General features: G+C 43.7%; 1 protein-coding gene across 1 annotated transcript in view; it reads left to right on the top strand.

Annotated features, from left to right (window-relative positions):
• The window catches only part of mertka (c-mer proto-oncogene tyrosine kinase a), a 127,330-nt gene that overhangs the window by 60,058 nt on the left and 42,677 nt on the right, over positions 1-24,595 (top strand). The window contains exons 7-8 of the mRNA XM_080193392.1: positions 1,369-1,561; positions 3,750-3,895. Coding sequence (XP_080049518.1) covers positions 1,369-1,561; positions 3,750-3,895 — 339 coding nt within the window. The remainder of the gene's footprint in view (positions 1-1,368; positions 1,562-3,749; positions 3,896-24,595) is intronic.

Genomic DNA, 24,595 nt, shown 5'->3' with positions numbered 1-24,595 from the left:
GATCAAGTCATACGAAACTGGAATTCCAGAGATGCGTAGGTTAGGTTAATTGGCCATGCCAAATTCCCCCTTAGAAGGGTAAATACATGGGGTTATGGGGATATGGCCTGGGTGGGATCATTATTGGTGCAGGTTTGATAGGCCGAATGGCCTCCTTTTGCACTGTAGGAATTGTATTCTATGATTAAATTACTAACCTTTAAGATATTTGTGAGGTGTGCACAGGAGTGTGATTGTAGTTTTTTGCGGCCAAGATTGAATTCTTCAGTTGTGGTCAAAATGATGGGTTATTTTAAAAATAATGTACTGGGGCTTGTTAATTGAAATTGTTTGATGATGAACATGCCTGTGACCTGCAGGGTACTTGACAATTAAGATCTAAAATACAGCTAATGAATTATTTTGTGTTTGCTGGGGAAATACTTTGATTTGCCACGATCCTATTTCTCAACATTAGAAGTTTATGATAATCTTGTAACTGAGACAGGTCTCTCCTGGGCCAGCTCTTACTTGAAGAGTTTCCTCAACAGCAGCTTTAGATATTTAAACCCAATTTTCTCACTATTTCAAGGCGTAAAATGTTTTGCTTAATTTGGCTGATAATATAACTTTCAGTTGTTACTGTTCAGCTTTGCTGGCCTTGTATTCTGAAAGCTTGTGAATTGTCACAATATTGGAGGCAGCTATGCTAGAGAATCATAGAGCACAGGAGGAGACCATTCAGCCCATTGTGGTGCTTCTGCTGGCCCTTTGCCAGTTGCTTATCCAATTAGCCCCAGTTGCCTGCTCTTTTCCCATTGGAATACCTCCAACTCCCTTTTGATGGTTACTTGCATCTATTCTCACCAGTCTTTCAGGCTGTGCATTTCAAATCAATTCATTGCCTAAGCAAGCTTCGTCTCATCTCTCACCTAGATTTTTTTTGCCAGTTATCTTAAGTAACTGTTTGGGCGACACGGTAGCACAGTGGTTAGCACTGCTGCTTCACAGCTCCAGGGTTTTGGGTTCGATTCTCGGCTTGGGTCATTTTGTGTGTGGAGTTTGCACATTCTCTTTGTGTCTGCGTGGGTTTCCTCCAGGTGCTCCGGTTTCCTCCCACAGCCCAAAGATGTGCGGGTTAGGTTGATTGGCCATGCTAAAATTGCCCCTTAGTGTCCTGAGATGTGCAGGTTAGAAGGATTAGCGGGTAAATATATAGGAATATGGGGGTAGGGCCTGGGTGGGATTGTGGTTGGCGCAGACTTAATGGGCCACATGGCCTCTTTCTGCACTGTAGGGTTTCTATGATTCTATGAACTGCTGTCAGTGGCACTATGAATTCAACTAGTTCTCTGTGTCAGGCTGATTTTGCTTTGTCGTTATGATTAGGTCCAGGAAGCTGCACATGATAATAAAAACGTGACAAATCCGGTGCTTACCTACAAAACTAAAGTTCCACCATACCAGTATAGCATTCTGCGACTACAAGCCATGACTTCCTACGATATCTGTGTCTCTTGCAAGAATGAAGTTGGATGGTCCAATCGCTGCTCTGTGATCCAGGCTAAAACAACGGAAGGAGGTAAGTGTTTGTTTTCTTTCTAGGCAATTTCCAATGATGGATCTTTTTCCCTTGCTACATCCCTTCCATCTTCAAAAGTTACTATCAAATTGACTTTTAGAAAGCAGTGAAAGTAAGCATTTTGAGACTGAGACAGGAGGTATTACAATGGGGAAGAAGGAAATAATAGAAACTAGATTTTTTTTTACTTGCCATAAATCCAAAGAGAGCGAGGAACTTAAAATTAAAAATAAATTAGTAATAGAGAAGTAAATGTACAGGAGAAAGTGAGACTTAAAGTTGACCAATACCTTAGTTGCGATAGACTATGTCAGATAATTCCGTCAGATAATTCCAATTTTTCAGCATGTAGTTAGTCAAGTAGATACAAAGAAACAGTGAATGTAGAAGATTTGGATTTTCAAAACCTATTTTTTTAAAGTGTCACATGAAAGGCTGTTGTCAGCATAAGAACTCATGGTATTTGAGGTAATACATTAATGTGGATAGAGAATTGATTAAAGGACAGGAAACAGTAGGATTAAATCGTCACTGTCAGATTGATAGCTTGTTGCTACTAACGTTTTTGTTGAGCCTCCGCTTTTTGCAATCAATATTAATGTCTTGGTTGAAGGGGCTGAGTCTAATTTATCTAAGCTTACTAATGATGCAAAGCTAGAAAGAAAAGTAAAACGCCAATCTGTGAAGGGATACAAATATTGTATGTTCAGTAAATGCACAGGAAGGTGACAGGTGAGGCAGAATGCAGAGAAATGTGATGTTATTCACTTTGGCAGTCACAGTAAAAAAAAAAAATTTGTTTTACAAGGTGAGAAACTATTAAACTTTGGTGTCAAGAGGCATTTGGGTGTATTTGTACAAAAACTCAAAATTGAGTATTAATGCAACATGCAGTTACAGTTAATAATTAGGAAGGGAAATATGGTAAATTGGCCTTTATTGCCCAGGGATTGATTTGAGTACAAAAGGAAGTCTTGCTGTCATTATACTGGTCTTAGAAGATATCATACCTGGAGTTCTGCGTGCCGCTTTGTTTCTGTATCCTATGAAAGGATGTATTTGCCTTAGAATGGATGCAGCGCAAGTTCAGTAGTCTGGCTCCAGGACACAATGAATTATCCTTTGAGGAAAAATAGAGTAGATTGGGTTTATAATCTCTGGGGTTTAGAAGAATGAGAGGTACTTTGACTGAAAAGCAAGGCGGATGCTAAGGAGATATTTCCCCAGGCTGGTAAGTGTAGAACTAGAATGCTTCATCTCTTAAGTGAGAAGAAATTTCTTCACAGTGGGTTGTGAGTCTTTGGAATTATCTACCCCAGGGAGCTGTGGATATTCAGTTGTTGGAGATTTTAAAGGTTGAGTTTGACAGATCTTTGGATTTTTAAGATAGTCAAGAGGGATCATGATGGAAAAGTGGAGTTGAGATAAAAGATCAGACATGATCTTATTAAATGATGGAGCACACCCAAGTGGCTGTATAACCTGCTCTTGTTTCGGACTTCTTATGTAACCCCTTCCCTCATTCTTCTTCTTGTTGTTGTATGAACCCAAAGCCCCCGTTCTATCAAGTGTAATTTCTTGTGGCAAAACTGTAACTGTGTACTGGAAGGGTCCTCCTACCTTTCATCCTTTAAATCTATCAGTGTAACCCTCTAGTCCTTTCTCCGCTACATGTATGCTTGTCTAGTTTTCCCTGAAATGCAACTGTACCACTCACTTCAATTGCTTTGTGTGGTAACGAGTTCCATTTTCTTACCAGCCATTGGGTGAAGAAGTATCTTTTGATTTTCCTATTGGATTTCTTGGTGACTATCTTATATTGATGGCCCTTAGCTACGGTCTAATCAGCAAATGGAAGCATCCTCTCTGTACCTCCATTATCTTTCATTCTGTACCATTGGTTGAGCTAGAAAGTTCCACTTTGTTTTGGTTCAATTGAACATGCGACACCATCCTGTGCCTTAAAAGGTTCAATCAGATTAGGCTTCATCAAATTCCCCTTTTCCCTTTTCTTCACCAACAATACTATTACTCGTCCACGCACCCACCCCACCTCCCCCCCCCACATATTCTGTTGAGATAATAGTGCCATGCTGCCTGCACGATTTGTGTTTTTTTTTCGTATTAAGTTCAGTAACATGCAAGCAGTTTGAAAACAAGGTGACTCATGCATTTCTTTCCTTTCCAGTCCCAACGGCTTCCCCTTATAATGTCAGCATACAAGTGAGTGATTCCACATTGACGGTCGAATGGGTTGGACCTCCAGAGGAGGAAATAAATGGCATCCTGTTGGGTTACATGTTGCGCTATGATTGGGAAGGTGGTAACTCCCCTGTAAGTATATTTAAAGTACTTGCTAGTCAATAAAAAATGGACAAGTTTAATGGGCTGGAGCATATTGTGGAACAACTGGTCTTCTGTGGAGTCATATGGGGGCCAAGTAAATCATACGATCAACTGCTCACCGGTGTTCAGTTAAATTATGTTATTGTGGCGAGTGGGAAATGCATCCAAAGCTGGACATTATTTAATTGCTGTGATATCCTGTGGTGCTCTCTTCAGCAATAATAATCTATCTGGTTCACTAACTCCTCATAATTATTTCCCCTATTGAGTTCACTGGTTTTCAATATTGAAAATGAAATAATGATTTACCCTTTTTCAATTGAAAATTTTTTATTTTTGAGGATTTTGTGATTTTTATGCACGTCACAAGCTGTAGAATATTAGTGCTAGGGAGTAGGAAATTTTCATTTGGGCTCAAGATGCCAGTGATATATAGCAACATGAAATGCAGAATGAAGCTCCCTTTACTATGCAACAACGTGCTTCCAGTCCTGAACCCTGAGCACTCTTACAACACCAGCCTGACATCTTTTCCTTTCACACCCCCATCATCCTAGAATCATTAGAATCACTATAGTGCAAAAGGAGGCCATTTGGCCCATCAAGTCTGCACCCAGCACAATCCCGCCCAGGCCCTACTCCCGCAACCCCACATATTTACTCTGCTAATCCCCTGACACTAGGGTCAATTTAGAATGGCCAATCAACCTAACCCACAAATTTCTGGACTGTGGGAGGAAACCAGCACACCTGGAGGAAACCCATACAGCCATGGGGAGAATGTGCAAATTCCACACAGACAGTGACCTGAGGCCGGAATTGAACCCAGGTCGCTGGCGCTATGAGGGAACAGTGCTAATCACTCTTCCACCGTGCCATCCTGTGGTCGTCTTTGCTGTGCAATTACCAATTATCTGCAAACGAATAACATGTTTTTATTTTTGGATCCTGCAGGCAGAATGCCACAGTTAACATTACCTGAGATCAAATTCCATCAGTGCCTGCTTTGTAGCTCAGAGTGAATTAACTTCAAAATGGCTTCAAAACAGAATGGAAGAGATAGTTTATGGAATGTGGGTGTTGTCAGCAAGCCCACATTTATTGCTGTCTCCAGTTGCCCTAGAAGGTATTGATGCACCTCATTGTTGAACTGCTGCAGTTTGTGTTATGTAGGTACATCTATCGTACTGTTGGGAAGGAGTTCTTGGACGTAGACCCAGGAACAATGAAGGAATGGCAATTATAGTTCCAAGCCAGGATTTTTTAAAATTCATTCATGGGATGTGCGTGTCACTGAGTGGGCCATCATTTATTGCCCATATCTGAGGGCATTTAAGAGACAACTACATTGTTATGGATCTGGAGTCACGTATAGGCCAGATAAGGACTACAGATTTCCTTTCCTGAAGGGCATTAGTGAGTCAGATGGGTTTTAATGACAATTGACAATGGTACCATGGTCATCATTAGACTTTTAATTCTAGATTTTCCTTGATTCAAATTTCATCATTTGCAGAGGTGCTATTCGAACTCTGGATTACTAGGCCAGTGACGATACCACTGCCCCTTTGTGTGACTTGGAGAGGTATTTGTAGATGGTTGTTTTCCCATCTGTCTGTTGCCTTCATTCCTCCAGGTGATAGGGGTCACAAGTTTGGAAGGCACTGTTGAAGTGAAAATAGCACAGGGGTAGATGATCAGCCATGATCTAATTGAATAGCTGAACAGGCTCGATTGGATGAAGGACCTACTCCTATTCCTAAGTGGCCTTGGGAAATTGTTGCAGTGCATCTTGTAGCATGAGGGCTGGAAGAATGAAGGTGTAAGAAAGTGAATGCAGAGCTAATCAAATGGGTTGCTTTGTCTACCTTCTTGAATGTTGTTGGAACGGCATTCAGCCAGGCAAATACAGTATCACATCACACTCCAGACTTGTTCCTTGATGATGATGGACAGCTTGGAGTTGGAAGGGTAGCCACTTGTTACAGAATACTCAGGTACTGACCCGCTCTTAAAGTCAAGATATTTATGCGGCTTGTCCACTTCTGGTCAAACATGACCCCCCCCCAAGAATGTTGATGGATTTAGCTGTGGTAACGATTATTTTTAGCCACAGGAAACAAAGCTTTATAAACAGATTTAGATGATAAACTTGTTTCCGAATTGAAGTGGGGTGAGCAGAAATGCTGTTAACCACATGAAACAGGCGTGTGATAGAAACATTTGCAAAGAAATGTAATGATACTTTGAAACATGAGTACACAAAGTAATACATTTTTGATTTACCCTGCAGTTGATCTCAATAGAACTGGTGAGTTGTCCAGAAGCAATGTGACTATTTGGTCAAATTAATATATTCCACCACTCCAGGACATTTGTTTAACATAGATTTTAAATAGGGGGCAGCACACTGACACAACGGTTAGCAATGCTGCCTCACAGCAGCAGGAACCCGGCCTTGAGGACTATCTCTGTGGAGTTTGCACGTTCTTCCTGTGCCTGCGTGGGTTTCCACCAGGCACTCTGGTTTCCCTCCAGTCCAAAGATGTGTGGGTTAGGTTGATGGGCCATGCTAGTTTATCCCTTAGTATCAGGGGGATTAGTAGTTTAAAGTTTACTTATTAGTGTCACAAGTAGGCTTATATTAATACTACAATGAAATTACTGTGAAAATCTCTTAGTCGCCACACTCTGGCAGCTATTTGCGTACGCTGAGAGAGAATTTAGCCTGGCCAATGCACCTAACCAACACATCTTTTGGACAGCGAGAGGAAACCAGAGCACCCGGAGGAAACCCACGCAGACATGGGGGAATGTACAGACTCCACACAGCCGGGAATTGAATCCAGGTCCATTGGCACTGTGAGGCAGCAGTGCCAACCACAGTGCCGTCCTTAGTAGGGTAAATACTTGAAGTTACAGAGGTAGGACCTGATGGGACTGCTGTTGATGCAGGCTTCATGGGCTGAATGGTCTCTCTGCATTGTAGGGATTCTGTGATGATCTTTTTACCTGCCAAAATTTGGTGCATCGTTTCTGGGTTTTCTTCAAAGAAAGCTTTCAGACCCCCTCAAAGATTCTCAAATGTTGATTGATATGACTCCAGTCCCACACCAATAAGGTCAACTCTTATCTGTCCTCTCATGTGTTTGGATCAAATCATACACTGCAGCAGTTCAAGAAGGTGGCCTTTCACACTCTTCTCAGGGCAACTTGGAATGGACAACAAACACTGGCCTTGTCAGTGAGAACTTCATCCTCCCCTCCCTGCCCAAAGTCCTGGTCCTGTTTACTGTTGAATGTTGAGGGGAAGTGATTAAGCCCTTGTTGCAACCCAGCCAGAATGTTGTTAGGTCACCAATTGCTTCATTAACTAAAGAATTATAATTGGAACAAAAATCTCAACGATCAGTGAACACCTCCACCTTCTGAGTTTATGATAGAGGGAAGGTTATTGATGAAGATGTTTGGGTCAATCCCTGAGTAACTTGTGCAGCAATATCCTGGAGTTGAGATGATTGGCCTCCACTTACCTGGCAGGGGTGAAACCATGATCAGGCAGGTGTCGAGGCTAGCCCATTGCACTGAGAGTGTGCTGCCGCCTGCAATGCTGGTTTGTTCAGGCTAAGGTAGAGTGAACATGGACGTTAAGAAAGAGGATGTGTTAGAACTTTTAAATTCTATCAAGATAGATAAGTGCCAGGACCGGATGGGATGTACCCCAGGTTACTGTGGGAGGTGAGGGAAGAGATTGCAGAGCCCCTGGCGATGATCTTTGCGCCATCGCTGGAGATGGGAGAGGTTTTGGAGAATTGCGGATGTGGCTCCTATTTTCAAGAAAGGGAACAGGGATAGCCCGGGAAATTACCAACCGGTGAGCCTGACCTTAGTGGTTAGTAAGTTGATGGAGAGGATTCTGAGGGACAGGATTTTTGAGCATTTAGAGAAGTTTAGTATGATCAGAAATAGTCAGCGCGGCTTTGTCAAGGGCAGGTTGTGCCTTATGAGCCTAGTTGAGTTCTTTGAAAATGTAACTGAACACATTGACGAAGGAAGAGCGGTGGATGTGGTTTACACAGACTTCAGCAAGGCGTTTGATAAGGTCCCCCATGCAAGACTTCTTGAGAAGATGAGAGGGCGTGGGATCCAAGGGGCTTTGGCCTTGTGGATCCAGAACTGGCTTGCCTGCAGAAGGCAGAGTGGTTGCGGATGGGTCTTTTTCTGCATGGAGTCACCAGTGGAGTGCCCCAGGGATCTGTTCTAGGACCCTTGCGGTTTGTCATTTTCATAAATGATCTGGATGAGGAAGTGGAGGGATGGGTTAGTAAGTTTGCTGATGACACGAAGGTTGGTGGTGGTGTGGATAGTCTGGAGGGATGACAGAAGTTGCAGCATGACATAGATAGGATGCAAGACTGGGCGGAGAAGTGGCAGATGGACTTCAATGCGGATAAATGTGTAGTGGTCCATTTTGGCAGGACCAATGGGATGAAGGAGTACAATATCAAGGGTAGGAGTCTTAGCAGTGTTGAGGAGCAGAAGGACCTTGGGGTCCGGGTCCATAGGACTCTTAAATTGGCCTCGCAGGTGGAGGATGTGGTCAAGAAGGCATTTGGTGTGCTAGCCTTCATTAATTGAGGGATTGAGTTTAGGAGTCGGGAGGTAATGCTGCAACTTTATAAGACCCTTGTCAGACCCCGCTTGGAGTACTGTGCGCAGTTCTGGTCGCCTCATTACAGGAAGGATGTGGAAGCTATTGAGAGGGTGCAGAGGAGATTTACAAGGATGTTGCCTGGATTGGGAGGCATGCCTTATGAAGATAGGTTGAGGAAGCTAGGTCTCCTCCCTGGATTGAGAGGTGACCTGATAGAGGTTTATAAAATGTTGAGAGGTTTAGATAGGGTGGATTCTCGGAGGCTATTTCCCAGGGCTGAAATGGTTGCTACGAGAGGACACAGGTTTAAGGTGCTGGGGAGCAAGTACAGAGGAGGTGTCAGGGGTAAGTTTTTCACTGAGGGTGGTGAGTGAGTGGAATCGGCTGCCATCGGTGGTGGTAGAGGTGAACTCGCTGGGGTCTTTTAAAAGACTTCTGGATGGGTACTTGGGATTTAATGGGATTGGGAGTTATAGATAGCTCCATGGCCTGGTAGGTATGGATATGATCGGTGCAACTTGTGGGCTGAAGGGCCTGTTTGTGCTGTAGTGTTCTATGTTCTATGTTGTAAATGATCAGGGTAGCAATTGAGGTTAAACTGAGGCTTTATCTGATGCAACTTTTCAAAGTCATCTCGACTTTTTGGCTAAGTTGAAGTGTTAGATCAAGTTTGGGAGGGGGTATTATGCCAGCTTGGATCTTGTTTGATCAGGTCCAAGATGAAATGAGATGTCTAATCTTGTCAACTTGGATCTTGTGTGTCCCTCAAGTGGGGACCATGCATTGGATTCAATTTGAATTGGGTTTTTTGGTTGGAATAAAAATAAGCACCCAAAAAAGCAACCACAACCATCTTCCTTTGTAGTATGTGTGGGTGGCAAGGTGGCAAGCAATGTTGCCTCACAGCGCCAGGGATGCAGATCCAGATTTGATTCCGGTCTTGAATGGCTGTCTGTGCGGAGTTTGCGCGTTCTCTCTGTGTGGGCTTCCTCCAGGTGTTCCAGTTTCCTCCCACAGTCCGAAGATGTGCAGGGTTAAATGGATTAACCACGCTAAATTGCTCCTTATTGTTGCAAAATATGTAGGTTAGAGGGATTCATGGGGTAAATTACTGGGGTCGGGGGAGAGAGGCTTCATCAGCAGGAGAACTGGGCAATGATCACTTCTGCCAGTACTGTCATGGGCAGATACATCTGTGACACAGGTCAAGTATAGTTTTCCCTTGTGATGGTTCTTTCATCATTTAGCTCAGGCCAAGTCTGACAGATATGTCCTTCAACACGCAACCAACATGGTCAGCAGTAGTACTCTTGTTGATAGATGTTCCTGGTCACCCAAAGTACATCTCCTGCCCTTGGTGTCTTACAGTAGCTGTAACAGGATGCTTCCTTGTCCATATTTCACTTCATGCCATCAGACTTCATGTGGTCCAGAGTCACTGTTTAAGACTCCCAGGACTTCCCTCCTGCCTGTTATCACTGCATCACACCACCTTTGGTAAGTAAGACCCATCAACACCAGGGATTGTCAAGAGGGAATCTACAACATTGATAGATACGATTCTGTGAATATAACAAGTACTCAGATGTTAATGAGGAAGACTTTGCTGGGTTGACAGGGCTGGACAGAATATGCCTTTGATGTATCCACGTGAGCCATCCAGTTTCATTCTAATTAGACTGTTCTGTAGTACTTTGATATAAAGTACTAGCTTTTATAGCTTGGGAGGCCATTTCAGAGTCAGCTGAGAATCAAACACCTTGCTGTACACCTGCAGTCACGTGTAGCAACCCCTCACCCCCCTCACCCCCCTCACCCCCCTCACCCCCCTCACCCCCCTCACCCCCCTCACCCCCAAGAGCTGTATCTAATTTCTTCTGGAAATCACTCAATGTTTTGGCTTCAACTATTTTCTGTGATAAAAAGTTCCGCAGATTCACCATTCTGAGGTTGAAGAAATTTCTCCTCACCTCAGTCCTAAAAGAATTACCCCTAGTTCTGGACTCCCACACCATTGGGAACATTATTTCTGAATCTACCCTGTTTAATCCTGTTAGAATTTTATAAAATTCTGTGGGATTCCCACTTGCTCTTCTAAACTCCAATGAGTACAATTCTAATCAATTTGGTCTTTCCTCATAAGATGTGCACAATACTCCAGGTGTGGCCTCACCAACGTCCTGTACAATTGCAGTAAAATCTCCGTATTCCTATACTCAAATCCTCTCGCAATGAAGCCAAACATACCACTTGCTGCCTTTACTGCCTGCTGTATCTGCACACTTACTTTCGGCGACTGCATGAGGACACCAAGGTCTCGCTAAGTATCCACCACTCTCAATTTACACCCATTCAAGTAATAATCTGTCTTCCTATTTTTGCTAGAGTATGTGGTTAATTTGAGGTTTATTTGATTCATTTAAATTCCCCTGCTACTGTGGTGCGATTTTAATCCAGGTTTCCAGGTTATGAATTCAGGACCCTAGTATTCCAGCAATATAATTACAATGTTACTGTACCCAGGTTGTCAGACATTATGGGCAGTTCAGCTCGAAGTCGGCACATCCAGTTGAGCTCCAGCTTCTTTCCGATTAGATCTCCGATAAGAGTGAATATAACTAGAGTAAAAATAACACTGCAGTCGATAGGTAAGGATATCAAGTGAAGTGGCTCAAAGGCAGGGAAATGGGATTGACGTACAGATTAGCCGTGACTGAACTGAATGGGGAGACGTCCTCAAGAGGCTAATTTGATCTACTCCTGTTCCTTAAACAGGATGTAGGCACAATTGTTCTGTTTGTATCACAGCATTACCTGTTAGATGCACAGTTTGAAAGTTAATGTATTTGAATAGAACGTTCACATTGAATGCAAGATGGCTCAGTACAAATTACTTTAGGGAAGCTGTGATGCCTTGATGATTTTGACTGGGAGAAAACTAAGAGATTCTTCTCCCCTCCAATTTATGATAAAAATAAAATCTGTGTTTGGATCTGCGTTTACTACCAAATAAACCTGTTGAACTTTAACCTGGTGTTGTGAGACTTCCTACTGTGTTTATCCCAGTCCAACGCTGGCATCTTCACATCATATTTGTTTATCTGTCAAGGTGCCTCTTAAATGTTGCTATTGTATCTGCTTCTACCTCTGGCAACACATTCCAGGCACTTATCACCCCTTAGTCACCCCTCAGTTTCCAAAGTTCAAGTACAAACAAACCAAGTTTGTCTCATCTCTTTGTGGTTAATACTCTCCAAACCAGGCAATATCCTGGAAAACTTTTTCTATACCCTCGCCAAAGCCTCCACATCCTTCTGGTAGTGTGATAACCAGAAATGTATGCAATATTCCACTTCTGGCTTAACTAAAGTTTTATGCAACTACAAAATGACTTGCCAATTTTCTGTGTCCCGACTGATGAAGGTAAGCATGCCATATACCTTCTTGACCACCTTATCCACTTGTGCTGCCATTTTCAGGGAACTGTGAACCTGTATGCCTAAATCCCTCTATGTTCATGCTTTTAAAGGTTCTGCCAATTACTGTACACTTCCCTCCTGCATTAGACCTTCAAAATGCATCACCTCGTCTGGATTAAATTCTATCTGCTATTCCTCTGCCCATCTCCAACCTATCTATATCCTGCTGTATCCTTTGACAATCCTCCTCACTATCCACAGTTCCCCCAGTCTGTGCTGGCCACAAACTTACTAATCAGACCATTGACATTTCCTCCAAATCATATATATTACAAACAACAGGGGCCCCAACACTGCGGAACACCACTAGTCATAATCTCCAGTCAGAAAAACACCCTTCCACTGCTACTCTGTGTCTTCTATGACCAAGCCAGTTGTGTATCCATCTTACCAGCTCACCACGCATCCCATGTGACTTCACTCTGTATCCCAGCCATGAGGGACCTTGTCAAAGCCCATGTAGACTGCCTTGCCTTCATCAATTCTTAAGGGATTGAAGGAGCAGATGGACCTGGGTATATATGTGCAGAGATCATTGAAGATGCCAGGACAGATGGAGAGAGCAATTAATAAAGAATATAATATTCTGGGCTTTATTAATGAGGGAATGGAGTACAAGAATCGTAGAATTCTTCAGTGCAAAAGTAGGCCATTTGGCCCATTGAGCCTGCACCAACAGCAATCCTACTCAGGCCCTACACTCTACCCCCACACATTTACCCTGCCAATCGCCCTGATATTAAGGGTCAATTTAGCATGGGCAATCCACCTAAACGCCACATCTTTGGACTGTGGGAGGAAACCAGAGCACCCAGAGGAAATCCACGCAAACAGTGGGAGAATGTACAAACTCCACACAGTCACCTCAGGCCGGTATTTAACCCGAGTTCCTGGAGCTGTAAGGCAGAACTGCTAACCACTGTGCCACCATACCACCCAAGAACAAGGAAGTTATGCTAAATTTCTACAGGACACTAGTTAGACCTCAGCCAGAATACTTATGTACGGTTCTGGACACCACCCTATCGGAAGGATGTCTTCCCATTGGAGAGAGTGCAGAACAGCTTCAGAAGAATGGTTCCAGGGTGAGAAACTTCAGTTATGAGTATAGACTGGAGAGGTTGAGATTGTTCTCCTTGGAGAGATTTGATAAAGTTGTTCAAAAACATGAGAGAACTGGATAGAGTAGTTGGGGTGAAACTGTTCCTGCTTGTAAAAGGTTCAAGAATGGAAGGACACAGATTTTAAAATGATTTGCAAAAGAAGCAAATGTAATGAGAAAAACCCTGGAACTCCCTCCCTAACAGCACTGTGGATGTACCCACACCACATAGCGTCATAGAGGTTTACAATATGGAAAGAGGCCCTTCAGCCCATGCCGCCCTTTCTTTTTTTAAACCCCTAAACTAATCCCAATGGCCTGCATTTGGCCCATATCCCTCTATACCCATCTTACCCAAGTAACAATCTGAATGCTTTTCAAAAGACAGCATTGTACCAGCCTCTACTTCTACCTCTGGTAGCTTGTTCCACATATTCACCACCCTCTGTGTGAAAACATTGCCACTCTGGACACTTTTGTATCTCTTCCCCTCTCACTTTAAACCAATACCCTCTAGTTTTAGACTCCCCTACCTTTGGGAAAAGATATTGACTATCTAGCTGATCTGTGCCCCTCATTATTTTATAGACCTCTACAAGATCACCCCTCAGCCTCCTATGCTCCAGAGAAAAAAGTCCCAGTCTATCCAGCCTCTCCTGATAACTCAATCCATCAAGTCCCGGTAACATCCAAGTAAATCTTTTCTGCACTCTTTTTAGTTTAATAATATCCTTTCTATAATAAGGTGACCAAAATTCTACACAGTATCTCAAGTGTGGCCTTACCAACGTCTTGTATAACTTTAACAAGACCTTCCAACTCCTGTATTCAATGTTCTGACCGATGAAACCAAGCATGCCAAATGCTGCCTTCGCCGCTCTGTCCACCTGTGACTCCACTTTCAAGGAGCTATGAACATACGCACATGGTTAGCAGTGGTTCAAAAAGGCAGCTCATCAGCCCCTTCTCAAGGGCAATTAGAGATGGGGAATGAATGCTGGTCAGCTGCGAAGTGCATATGCCTTGAATGAAAAAGCAAGTCATGGATAGCAGAGTTTTGGATAACCTCAAATTCATGGAGGGTAGAAAATGGGAGATCAGCCAGGGATGCACTGGAATAGCCAAATCTAGAGCTAATTAAGGTGTGAATGATGGTTTAAGCTGTAAATGAGCTGAGACAGAGGTAAAGTCGGGTCGTGTTATGGAGGCAGAAATAGTTGGCCTTCGTGATGGCACAAATATAAAGTCGGAAGCCTAGGTACTTCTCCACATGGACTGCAGCAGTTTAGGAATGTGGCTCATCACCACCTTTGCCTGGATAATTTGGACTGGACAATAAATGCTGTTTGGCTTTGCCAGTTGTGTCCATGCCTGGATGACTGAATAACAAAAAAATCAGTAACAGTATTAGTCACTATTCGTGGAATATTATATTGGGCGTACTATTAAATTTGTTGGTATACATGTAATAATATTAGTCATTGGCTGTATTAGTGGAAGATTAGTAACAATATCCCAGGGTCTTAGTTGTTAATGGTGGTCCATTGCTAACAGTATGAGTTGGATATTAGTAATGGATGCATTTTATGTCAGCATGTTCACGTCAAAACAATTAGCTTTGTTTTAGCATATCTTGTTGCTGCCAGCCTATATCTTGCATGGTATTGTGACAGGAGGGATTTAAAATGACTAATGGAAGAGTACTTCCAAGTCACCATTGTTGGTAATGGGAGGTGACATTTGAGCAATGCGCTTTTTCTGCTGCTGGCCGAGTTGTGTTGTGGGTTAGAAGCAGAAGATGAGTGGAAATGTGGTCTTACCACAAAAGAGTAGCACGAGTCCGCTTTTCTGTAAGGATGTCCGTTCCCACGTTGCCTGCTGCTGTGAGACAGCAGCTGAGTTGGCACGTCATGTTTAGTTCCAAGAGGTGGACAGCCTGTTCTACAGATGTGAAAACTACCCGTGACCGCTGCTGACTTCAGCGGTAGTGGCCAATGTGTGTTGTGACAGGAAGGGTGAAGAGATCAGAAATGATGATGCGAATTATATTTGTATTCCAATTCACCAAGTAAACCTCTATTATTTCATTCTCAGGGAAATGATTTTAAAGTTTTGCGTTTGTTGTCAGGTTGATTTTTATGGTGGTCGTTCAGGTTAGGGTCACATGATTTAACACTGAATGCTGCATTTAGATGCTTTGTATTGGCCTAAGTGTTCTGCTAAATGTTGTAAGCTGCAGGCTTTGCGTCAGGATTGGCGTTCTGTTTAGCAAAGCTGCACCCTGACCCTCCCCAATTTCTGGCAGTAAAGGTCACCAAATAACTGACCTGGTTTCCAGACTCCACTGGGGCCTAGTGTGAAAATAAATGTGTAAAATGACTGCAACAAGTCTTGGAAGCCTGAGTCAGCAGCCTCTTGCTGTGAAAATCTCTGGTTTTTTTTCACAAATTTGCTTACAACGCAGCAAGTAAATGAGTGCCCAGCAATCAATTGAAACATTTATTTGTCCTTCAAAATTGTGAATCTGCTGTCTTAGCAACACCTGTTGGGGATGTAATGAGGTCTCTTGCATCCAGTCATTTCCACACCAATACCAATACAGGTGTCTGTATGCAGGCAGACATATTATGCATTAGCCATCACCTTCATGGCAGGAAATCCCAAAAGTAGTGGAGGGAGACCAGGGAGCCTACATGTCAGCTCCCAAAGAATGTTAGAACAAATTCTACCCTGTCTTCATATGGTGAGTGAGAAACCTGCTCCATTTTGTGATAACGCCATTGATGTGGTGAATATTTTCAATGATAAAATTACTTTGAGACAGAAAATACCCCATGACATTTTCTGCGCTTCAAGTTTGGGTGAACCTGGTGTAAATTGACTGCCTTGGATTGGAAAATAAGTGGGTGGAACCATTCTGGGCCTAGATTCTGCCTGTACCTTTTTCATAGAATCATAGAAATCATAGAATCCCTACTGTTGAGGAGGAGACCATTCGGCCCACTGAGTCTGCACTGACCACAATCCCACCCAGGCCCTATTCCCGTAACCCCACATATTTACCCTTCTAATCCCCAAATGCTAGGGTCAATTTAGCATGATCAATCAACCTAACCAGCACATCTTTGGAGTGTGGGAGGAAACTGGAGCACTCGGTGGAAACCCACGCGGACACAGGGAAAATGTGCAAACTCCACACAGACCTAAGGCCAGAATTGAACCTGGGTCCCTGATGCTATGAGGCAGCAGTGCTAATCACTACACCATACCATCTCGGTCTGGTCAGTTTTTCAGAAAGAGAGTTTTCTGTTGCTGTGCTGGGTTCCCCTGTGCTTTCTACCCTTTGTGCCTTTTAAAGACTCTGTGAACTTACTGAGGCCTTGGGAAGACCTTGTCAAAAGTAAGGAAATTAATCCCAGAATGACAAACCTGGTGCTCCTAGTGTTATTATTCCCAGTGGAACTCGAGACCCTTTATTTCTGTTCCCAATTTAAATGGCTGTGGGTTCCACTTGTGGTCACTGACGAAGCTTATTGGAAGTTTCCCTACAGTTCCATCATGCATTACATTAGGAGACTGCGGTTAGCTGGTGAATTTAGTTGGTGAATTTTTTTTTGTTCTTTCATGGCGTGGGGATTGGCTGGCAATGCCAATGTTTATTGCCCATCCCTGGCTGCCCTCAAACGAGTGGCTTGCTCAGCCATTTTGGAGAGCGTTTAAGAGTCAACCACATTTGTGTGTCTAGAGTCACATGTTGGCCAGACTGGGTGAGGACATTTGAGAATCGGATAAGTTTTCATAAAATACCACAGTGGTTTATTTAGAACATAGGTAGAACATAGAACATTACAGTGCAATACAGGCCCTTTGGCCCTCTATGTTGCTCCAACCAGTGGAACGAATCTAATGACCCTCTAACCTAAACTATTCCAATGTTATCCATACGCCACTGACCATTTGAACACCCTTAAAGTTGGCGAGTCCACAACTGCTGCAGGCAGGGCATTACACGCCCTTACTACCCTCTGAGTAAAAACTTTTCATGGTTATCATTAGACTTTTAATTCCAGACTTGTATTGAATTTGAATTCCACCATTTGCCTTGGTAGGATTTGAACATGAGTCCAGAGATTACCCCCATGTCTCTGGATCATCCATTCAGTGACATACTCCCTCCCCCATCAGCTGCTTTAGAAAAGTGCCAGGTGAAGTCGCAGTTTTCCAAGTTGAAACCTGACTTATAAGTACTTTGATTTGATTTGATTTATTGTTGTCACATGTATTAACGTACAGTGAAAAGTATCGTTTCTTGCGCACTTTACAGACAAAACATACCATTCATCGAGAAGGAAACAAGCTAATGCAGAATGTCATGTTACAGTCATAGCTAGGGTGTAGAGAAAGATCAACTTAGTGCAAGGTAAGTCCATTCAAAAGTCTGACAGCAGCAGGGAAGAAGCTGTTCTTGAGTCGGTTGGTACGTGACCGCAGACTTTTGTGTCTTTATCCCAAAGGAAGAAGGTGGAAGAGAGAATGTCTGGGCTGCATGGGGTCCTTAAGTATGCTGGCTGCTTTGTCGAGGCAGCAGGAATTGTAGACGGAGTCGATGGATGGGAGGCTGCTTTGTACATAAGAACATAAGAACATAAGAAATAGGAGCAGGAGTAGGCCATCTGGCCCTTCCAGCCTGCCCCGCCATTCAATAAGATCATGGCTGATCTGTCGTGGCTCAGTTCCACATTCCCGCCCTCTCCCCATAACCCTTAATCCCCTCTCTTATCAAAAACCCATCAACCCTCTTCTTAAAAATATTTAGCGAGGTAGCCTCCACCACTTCAACGGACAGAGAATTCCAGAGATTCACCACCCTTTGAGTGAAGAAGTTCCTCCTCAACTCCGTTCTAAACCGCCTCCCCTTTATCTTGAGGCTGTGCCCCCTAGTCCTACTGTCCTTTCTGAGCGGGAAGAGTCTCTCCACCTCTATCCTATCCATCCCATTCATCATCTTATACGTCTCAATGAGATCTCCCCTCATTCTTCTAAACTCTAACGAGTACAAGCCTAGTTTATTCAGCCTCTCCTCATAGCTCAACCCCCTCAACTCCGGTATCAGCCTAGTAAACCTCCTCTGCACTCCCTCCAAGGCCAAAATATCCTTGCGTAAGTGCGGCGACCAAAACTGCACACAGTACTCCAGCTGCGGCCTCACCAATGCCCTATACAGCCGCAGCAAGACCTCCCTACTTTTATATTCAATCCCCCTCGCTATGAAGGCCAGCATCCCATTCGCCTTCCTGACCATCTGCTGCACCTGCAAGCTGGGTTTTTGCGACTCATGCACAAGGACCCCGAGGTCCCTCTGCACCGTCGCCTGCTGCAGTTTTTCTCCACGTAAGTAATAATCCTTCCTACCATTATTCCTACCAAAGTGGACCACCTCGCACTTGCCAACATTAAATTCCATTTGCCAGTTCCTGGCCCATTCGCCCAGCCTATCTAGATCCTTCTGTAGACTCTCCACACCCTCCGCGCAATTTGCCGTTCCACCAATCTTGGTGTCACCAGCAAATTTCGACACCATACACTCAGTTCCCTCCTCCAGATCATCTATATAAATGGTAAATAGCTGAGGCCCCAGCACCGACCCCTGAGGCGCTCCACTAGTCACCAACCGCCAATCCGAATAGCACCCATTGACACCCACTCTCTGCCTCCTACTTGACAACCAATCCTCTATCCACGCTAACACCCTACCCCCAACTGCATGTCCCCTGACCTTCTGCAATAACCTCTTGTGAGGTACCTTGTCAAACGCCTTCTGAAAATCAAGAAAACCACATCCACTGGCTATCCTCTATCCACTGCCCTAGACACATCCTCATAGAACTCCAGTAAATTTGTCAGACATGACTTCCCCTTAACGAAACCGTGCTGCGTCTGCTCTATCAAGCAATTCCCCTCAAGATGCCTCGCTATTTCCTCCTTGATGACGGATTCTAACATTTTACCTACAACAGACGTTAAACTAACCAGCCTGTAATTCCCCGCATTTTGCCTGGCACCCTTCTTAAACAACGGCGTAACATTAGCCGCTTTCCAATCTTCCGGCACTTCCCCGGAATCCAGCGACGTCTGGAAAATAACCACCAAGGCATCCACTATCACCTCCGCCATTTCTTTCAGAACCCTCGGATGCATTCCATCCGGTCCTGGGGACTTGTCCACAATCAGCCCCTCCAGTCTGTCGATGGATTGGGCTGCATTCACAACCTTTTGTAGTTCCTTGCAATCTTGGGAAGAGCAGGAATCATACCAAGCTGTGATACAACCAGAAAGAATGCTTTCTATGGTGCATCTGTAAAAGTCAGTGAGAGTCGCAGCAGACATGTCAAATTTCCTTAATCTTCTGAGAAAGTAGAGGCGCGGTTGGGCTTTCTTAATGATAGTTTCGGCATGGGAGGATCAGGACAGGTTATTGGTGATCTGAGCTTGAAGTTCTTGACCCTTTCTACTTCATCCCCATTGATGTAGACAGAGGCATGTTCTCCTTTACGTTTCCTGAAGTCGATGACAATCTGCTTTGCTTTGTTGACATTGAGGGAGAGATTATTGTTGCCGCACCAGTTCACCAGATTCTCTTTCATTCCTGTACTGTGTCTCATTGTTTGAGATCTGACCCACTACAGTGGTGTTGTCAGCAAACTTGAAAATTGAATTGGAGGGGAATTTGGCTGCGCGGTCATGGGTGTATAACGGGTATAGTAGGGGACTGAGAACACAGCCTTGTGGGCACTGGTGTTGGGGATGATTGTGGAGGAAGTGTTAAGAACATAAGAACATAAGAAATAGGAGCAGGAGTAGGCCATCTAGCCCTTCGAGCCTGCCCTGCCATTCAATAAGATCATGGCTGATCTGAAGTGGCTCAGTTCCACTTTCCCGCCTTCTCCCCATAACCCTTAATCCCCTTGCCTATCAAAAACCTATCTACCCGCGTCTTAAATATATTTAGCGAGGCAGCCTCCACCACTTCAATGGGCAGAGAATTCCAGAGATTCACCACCCTTTGAGTGAAGAAGTTCCTCCTCAACTCCGTTCTAAACTGCCCCCCCCCCCCGCTTATCTTGAGGCTGTGCCCTCTAGTCCTACTGACCTTTCTGAGCGGGAAGAGCCTCCCCATCTCTATCCTATCCATCCCATTCATCATCTTGTACGTCTCAATGAGATCTCCCCTTATCCTTCTAAACTCTAACGAGTACAAGCCTAGTTTATTCAGCCTCTCCTCATAGCTCAACCCCCTCAACTCTGGTATCAGCCTAGTGAACCTCCTCTGCACTCCCTCCAAGGCCAAAATATCCTTGCGTAAGTGTGGCGACCAAAACTGCACACAGTACTCCAGCTGTGGCTTCACCAGTGTCCTGTACAGTTGCAGCAAGACCCCCCTAATTTTATATTCAATCCCCCTCGCTATGAAGGCCAGCACCCCATTTGCCTTCCTGACCACCTGCTGCACCTGCAGGCTGGGTTTTTGCAACTCATGCACAAGGACCCCGAGGTCCCTCTGCACCGTAGCATGCTGCAGCTTTTCGCCATGTAAGTACTAGTCCTTCCTACCATTATTCCTACCAAAGTGGACAACCTCGCACTTGCCAACATTAAATTCCATTTGCCAGTTCCTCGCCCATTCGCCAGCCTATCTAGATCCCTCTGCAGACTTTCCACACCCTCCGCACAATTTGCCGTTCCACCAATCTTTATGTCATCAGCAAATTTTGACACCTTACACTTGGTTCCCTCCTCCAGATCTTCTATATAAATGGTAAATAGCTGAGGCCCCAGCACCAATGCCTGGGGCACTCCACTAGTCACCAACCGCCAATCCGAATAGCACCCATTGACACCCACTCTCTGCCTCCTATTTGACAGCCAATCCTCTATCCACGCTAACACCCTACCCCCAACTCCATGCCCCCTAACCTTCTGTAACAACCTCTTGTGCGGCACCTTATCAAAAGGCTTCTGAAAATCAAGAAACACCACATCCACCGGTTCTCCTCTATCCACCGCACTAGACACATCCTCATAGAATTCCAATAAATTCGTCAGGCACGACTTCCCCTTAAAAAAACTGTGCTGTGTCTGCTCTATCAAACAATTCTTCTCAAGATGCCTCGCTATTTTCTCCTTGATTACGGATTCAAGCATTTTACCTACAACAGATGTTAAACTAACCAGCCTATAATTTCCTGCCTTTTGCCTGCTACCCTTTTTAAACAACGGCGTAACATTAGCCGTTTTCCAATCTTCTGGCACTTCCCCGGAATCCAGTGAGGTTTGGAAAATAATCACTAAGGCATCCACGATCACCTCTGCCATTTCTTTCAGAACCCTTGGATGCATTCCATCCGGTCCTGGGGACTTGTCCACAGTCAGTCCCTCTAGTCTGTCTAGCACTGCCTCTCTAGTAACAATAATGTCATTCAGGCCCTCCACTCCTACCATCTTTCCATCGTTAAAACCCGGCAAACTATTCACGTCCTCCTCTGTGAAGACCAAAGCGAAAAAGTTATTCAAGGCCTCAGCCATTTCCTCATTCCCCACCAGTAAGTCCCCCCTCTCATCCTCTAAGGGTCCAAGTGTTGTGGCCTATCCTTACTAATTGTGGTCTGAGTTAGGAAGTTCAAGAACCAGTCACAGAGGGAGGTGCTGAGGCCCAGGCCACAGAATTTGGAGATGAGTTTAGTGGGAATAATAGTGTTGAAGGCTGAGCTGTAGTCAATAAATGGGAGCCTGATTTTTTTGAAACTTAGTTGAGTTAACATTTTTTAGTATAAAGGATGCCAGTGGTAGAGAACCAGTTGAAAGGGTTGGCTAGATAAGAAATTTCAAAACGATGTTTCCCTCAAAGTGTAAATCCAATTTCCTCATTTTCTCCCCTGCAATTATCTACTGGTATTTAAACCCACTGACACTCTTCACCCATCTAGTACGTTGGCCAAGTAACGTTGCCGGAATTGACCAAAATGTAAATTCACGGGACTGTAAACCTGACCCTGATTTCAGCCAACGTCCTAATTTCCCAGCACATGTTTCTGAACAGTGATCAGGAGACTGAACCCTTACTGATCTTTTACTGTTCTACACAAGGACATAGAGACCAATTGTTATATTCCACTTGCCATCACTAACCAGCCAGAATCAGCTAACTCAGCTCAGGATATTTATCAAACCTGACGAGACTTGATGAGCCTGCATAGCTCATCTCCCTGAATAATTTCAGGAACTGTTAGGGGAGTCCAACTTGGGCAAAGGTTTCAATGGCCACAAAAAAGATGAATTGAATAGCTGCCCAACACCAGCCATCAAGCTCAACCACTTACTGTAAAACATACTATCAATGGGATGAAGTAGCTGCTAAAAGTGGGGGTTAGGCTACTGAAGCCTATTTTATAATTGAGTGATGAATGTGGCGGGGTGGAACTCAAGGTAATTTAACAACAACTTCGCTGCATTTAAGGGCTACCAGACTTTTATTTAAGTCAAAGGAACAACAAAAAAGTGCTGATGGAACGAGACTTGTGTGAAGGCGGTCACTGTGGGTCATTCTTTCAGTTCTCACTTTGCTTCCAAATATGTTAATGTGATTTGAACAGTGGCAAAATAAACGCTGCTTCAGCAATAACATCCTCAATAGGACTGAATGAATTTGCTGTTTCATTTATTTTGTGAATCTTCTGTAAGGGTACAGACTGTGGCTTAAAGTTGCTTCTGGCATCGGCTGAAAAATGCCAAGTCTGAAATATGTTTTATTTTGGCTTAAAGCTCGTGGTACTTCTGAGCAGGAGAAAAATCACTCCAAAGGAACTTCTCTACACTTTCAAGTTAGTGGACCCTTTAAATCATTTTGAGGGAGACAATTGAACCTTGGTTAACACATCGTCCAAAAGTCAGCAACAGTTGTATTGAAGTGTCAACCTGCTAAACTTTCTGGCCAGCTGAAAATACTGCAATTTTAATGGCTCCTGTAGCCTTTAATAACAATGAATCTAGCAGCAGTTGCCTTTTGAGGAACAGAGTTGTAAACATCTCCCACTTTTGTGTTTCCCACTTCCACTAATTTAACTTTCAATTTATGGCTCTGATACAAAGCTGCCCAACCAGAGGTATATTTTCTTTATTGTCTGATTTCCTTAATGTCCCATGGCCAGCTACTTCTGGAAAATACCAACCTAGTTTGCGTTTTAACCAGAGATGAGAACATCCCACATTAAGAAACCTTTGGAAAAGATGAAAATGGCTGTGAGAGAAGAGTCGCTGGGATACCCTGTATCGTGCCATTCCTATTGCACTTTCACCCCAGAGGAATTTTGAATGCTAAAATCCGCAAATAATGTAGCTTGGAAGATCTCGCTGAGATGTGCAAAATAACAAATGGTGCAGATAGGATTTTGTTTCAGATTAAACTGGACACATCAAAAGGATATCAGTATAAATTTGAGAAATAGTTTTAAAGATTATTTCAGGAAGGACCTCTTTATTTTAGAATGCAAATATTTGGGACGCCTTGGATGGGATATGAGCCTCGCTTGCTAGCAGGGCCAATAATTATTGTCCACCCCTAACATATATTTGGTGTATGTAGACCGACTTTCTGATTCATCTTTGAGGCAATGACGACCCCATTCATCATCTGGCAAGTTTGATAGGATTCCATTGGGCACGTATGATGACTGCTAAGGCCGATTTGCACCCAGAAAGAAGTAGAATCTTTGAATATTTTTAAAGCAGATTTTAAGAGCCACAAATTTTACAAAGATTGCTTATGTAAATACAAGTCGTTATCAGCACAGCATATGACAGGTCCACACAGTGTTCCAAAGCAACAGTCCTTTGAGCCCAAACTGTATTATCATCCCTGGGCGAACTGGACCCAAACTGATGAACTGCGCTCATCCTTGAGTTAAGAATTCTGCATTGATCAGTTAATGGATAAATCAAGCAGCTTACACTGGGAACTAAAATAAGCAAAATACTGTGGATGCTGGAATCTAACAAGATCAGAAGATGCTGGAAAATCTCAGCTGGTCCGGTAGCATCTGGAAGGAGAGAAGGCAGAATTAACTTTGAGTTCTTTTGGCACTTTCTAAGAACTGAAGAGCGGAAGCATGTGTTAGACGTTCAAGTATAGCTGTAAAAGATTGCAATAACATGTAGCAACTTATATCTCATGGCTGCACTTTAATATCTAACAGATTCTCCTTTGTCAGTTCTGATGAAGAGACAAAAGGTCCTGCCAGACCTGTTGCGTTTTTCCAGCATACTCTGTTCTTGCGATATAGGAATTGATGGTTTTAAAGGGAAATATTTTCCAGATTGGATAGATATATCAATGCGTGTGTGCTTGGGGTGAATATTTTCACAAATACTAATAAATACTGCTCATTTATATGCATGTC

The sequence above is a fragment of the Carcharhinus amblyrhynchos genome, chromosome 7 (genome assembly GCF_965287045.1).
Source record: "Carcharhinus amblyrhynchos chromosome 7, sCarAmb.v2.hapA, whole genome shotgun sequence".
NCBI classification, from domain to species: Eukaryota; Metazoa; Chordata; class Chondrichthyes; order Carcharhiniformes; family Carcharhinidae; genus Carcharhinus; species Carcharhinus amblyrhynchos.
This window is presented reverse-complemented; position numbering and strand designations above follow the sequence as displayed.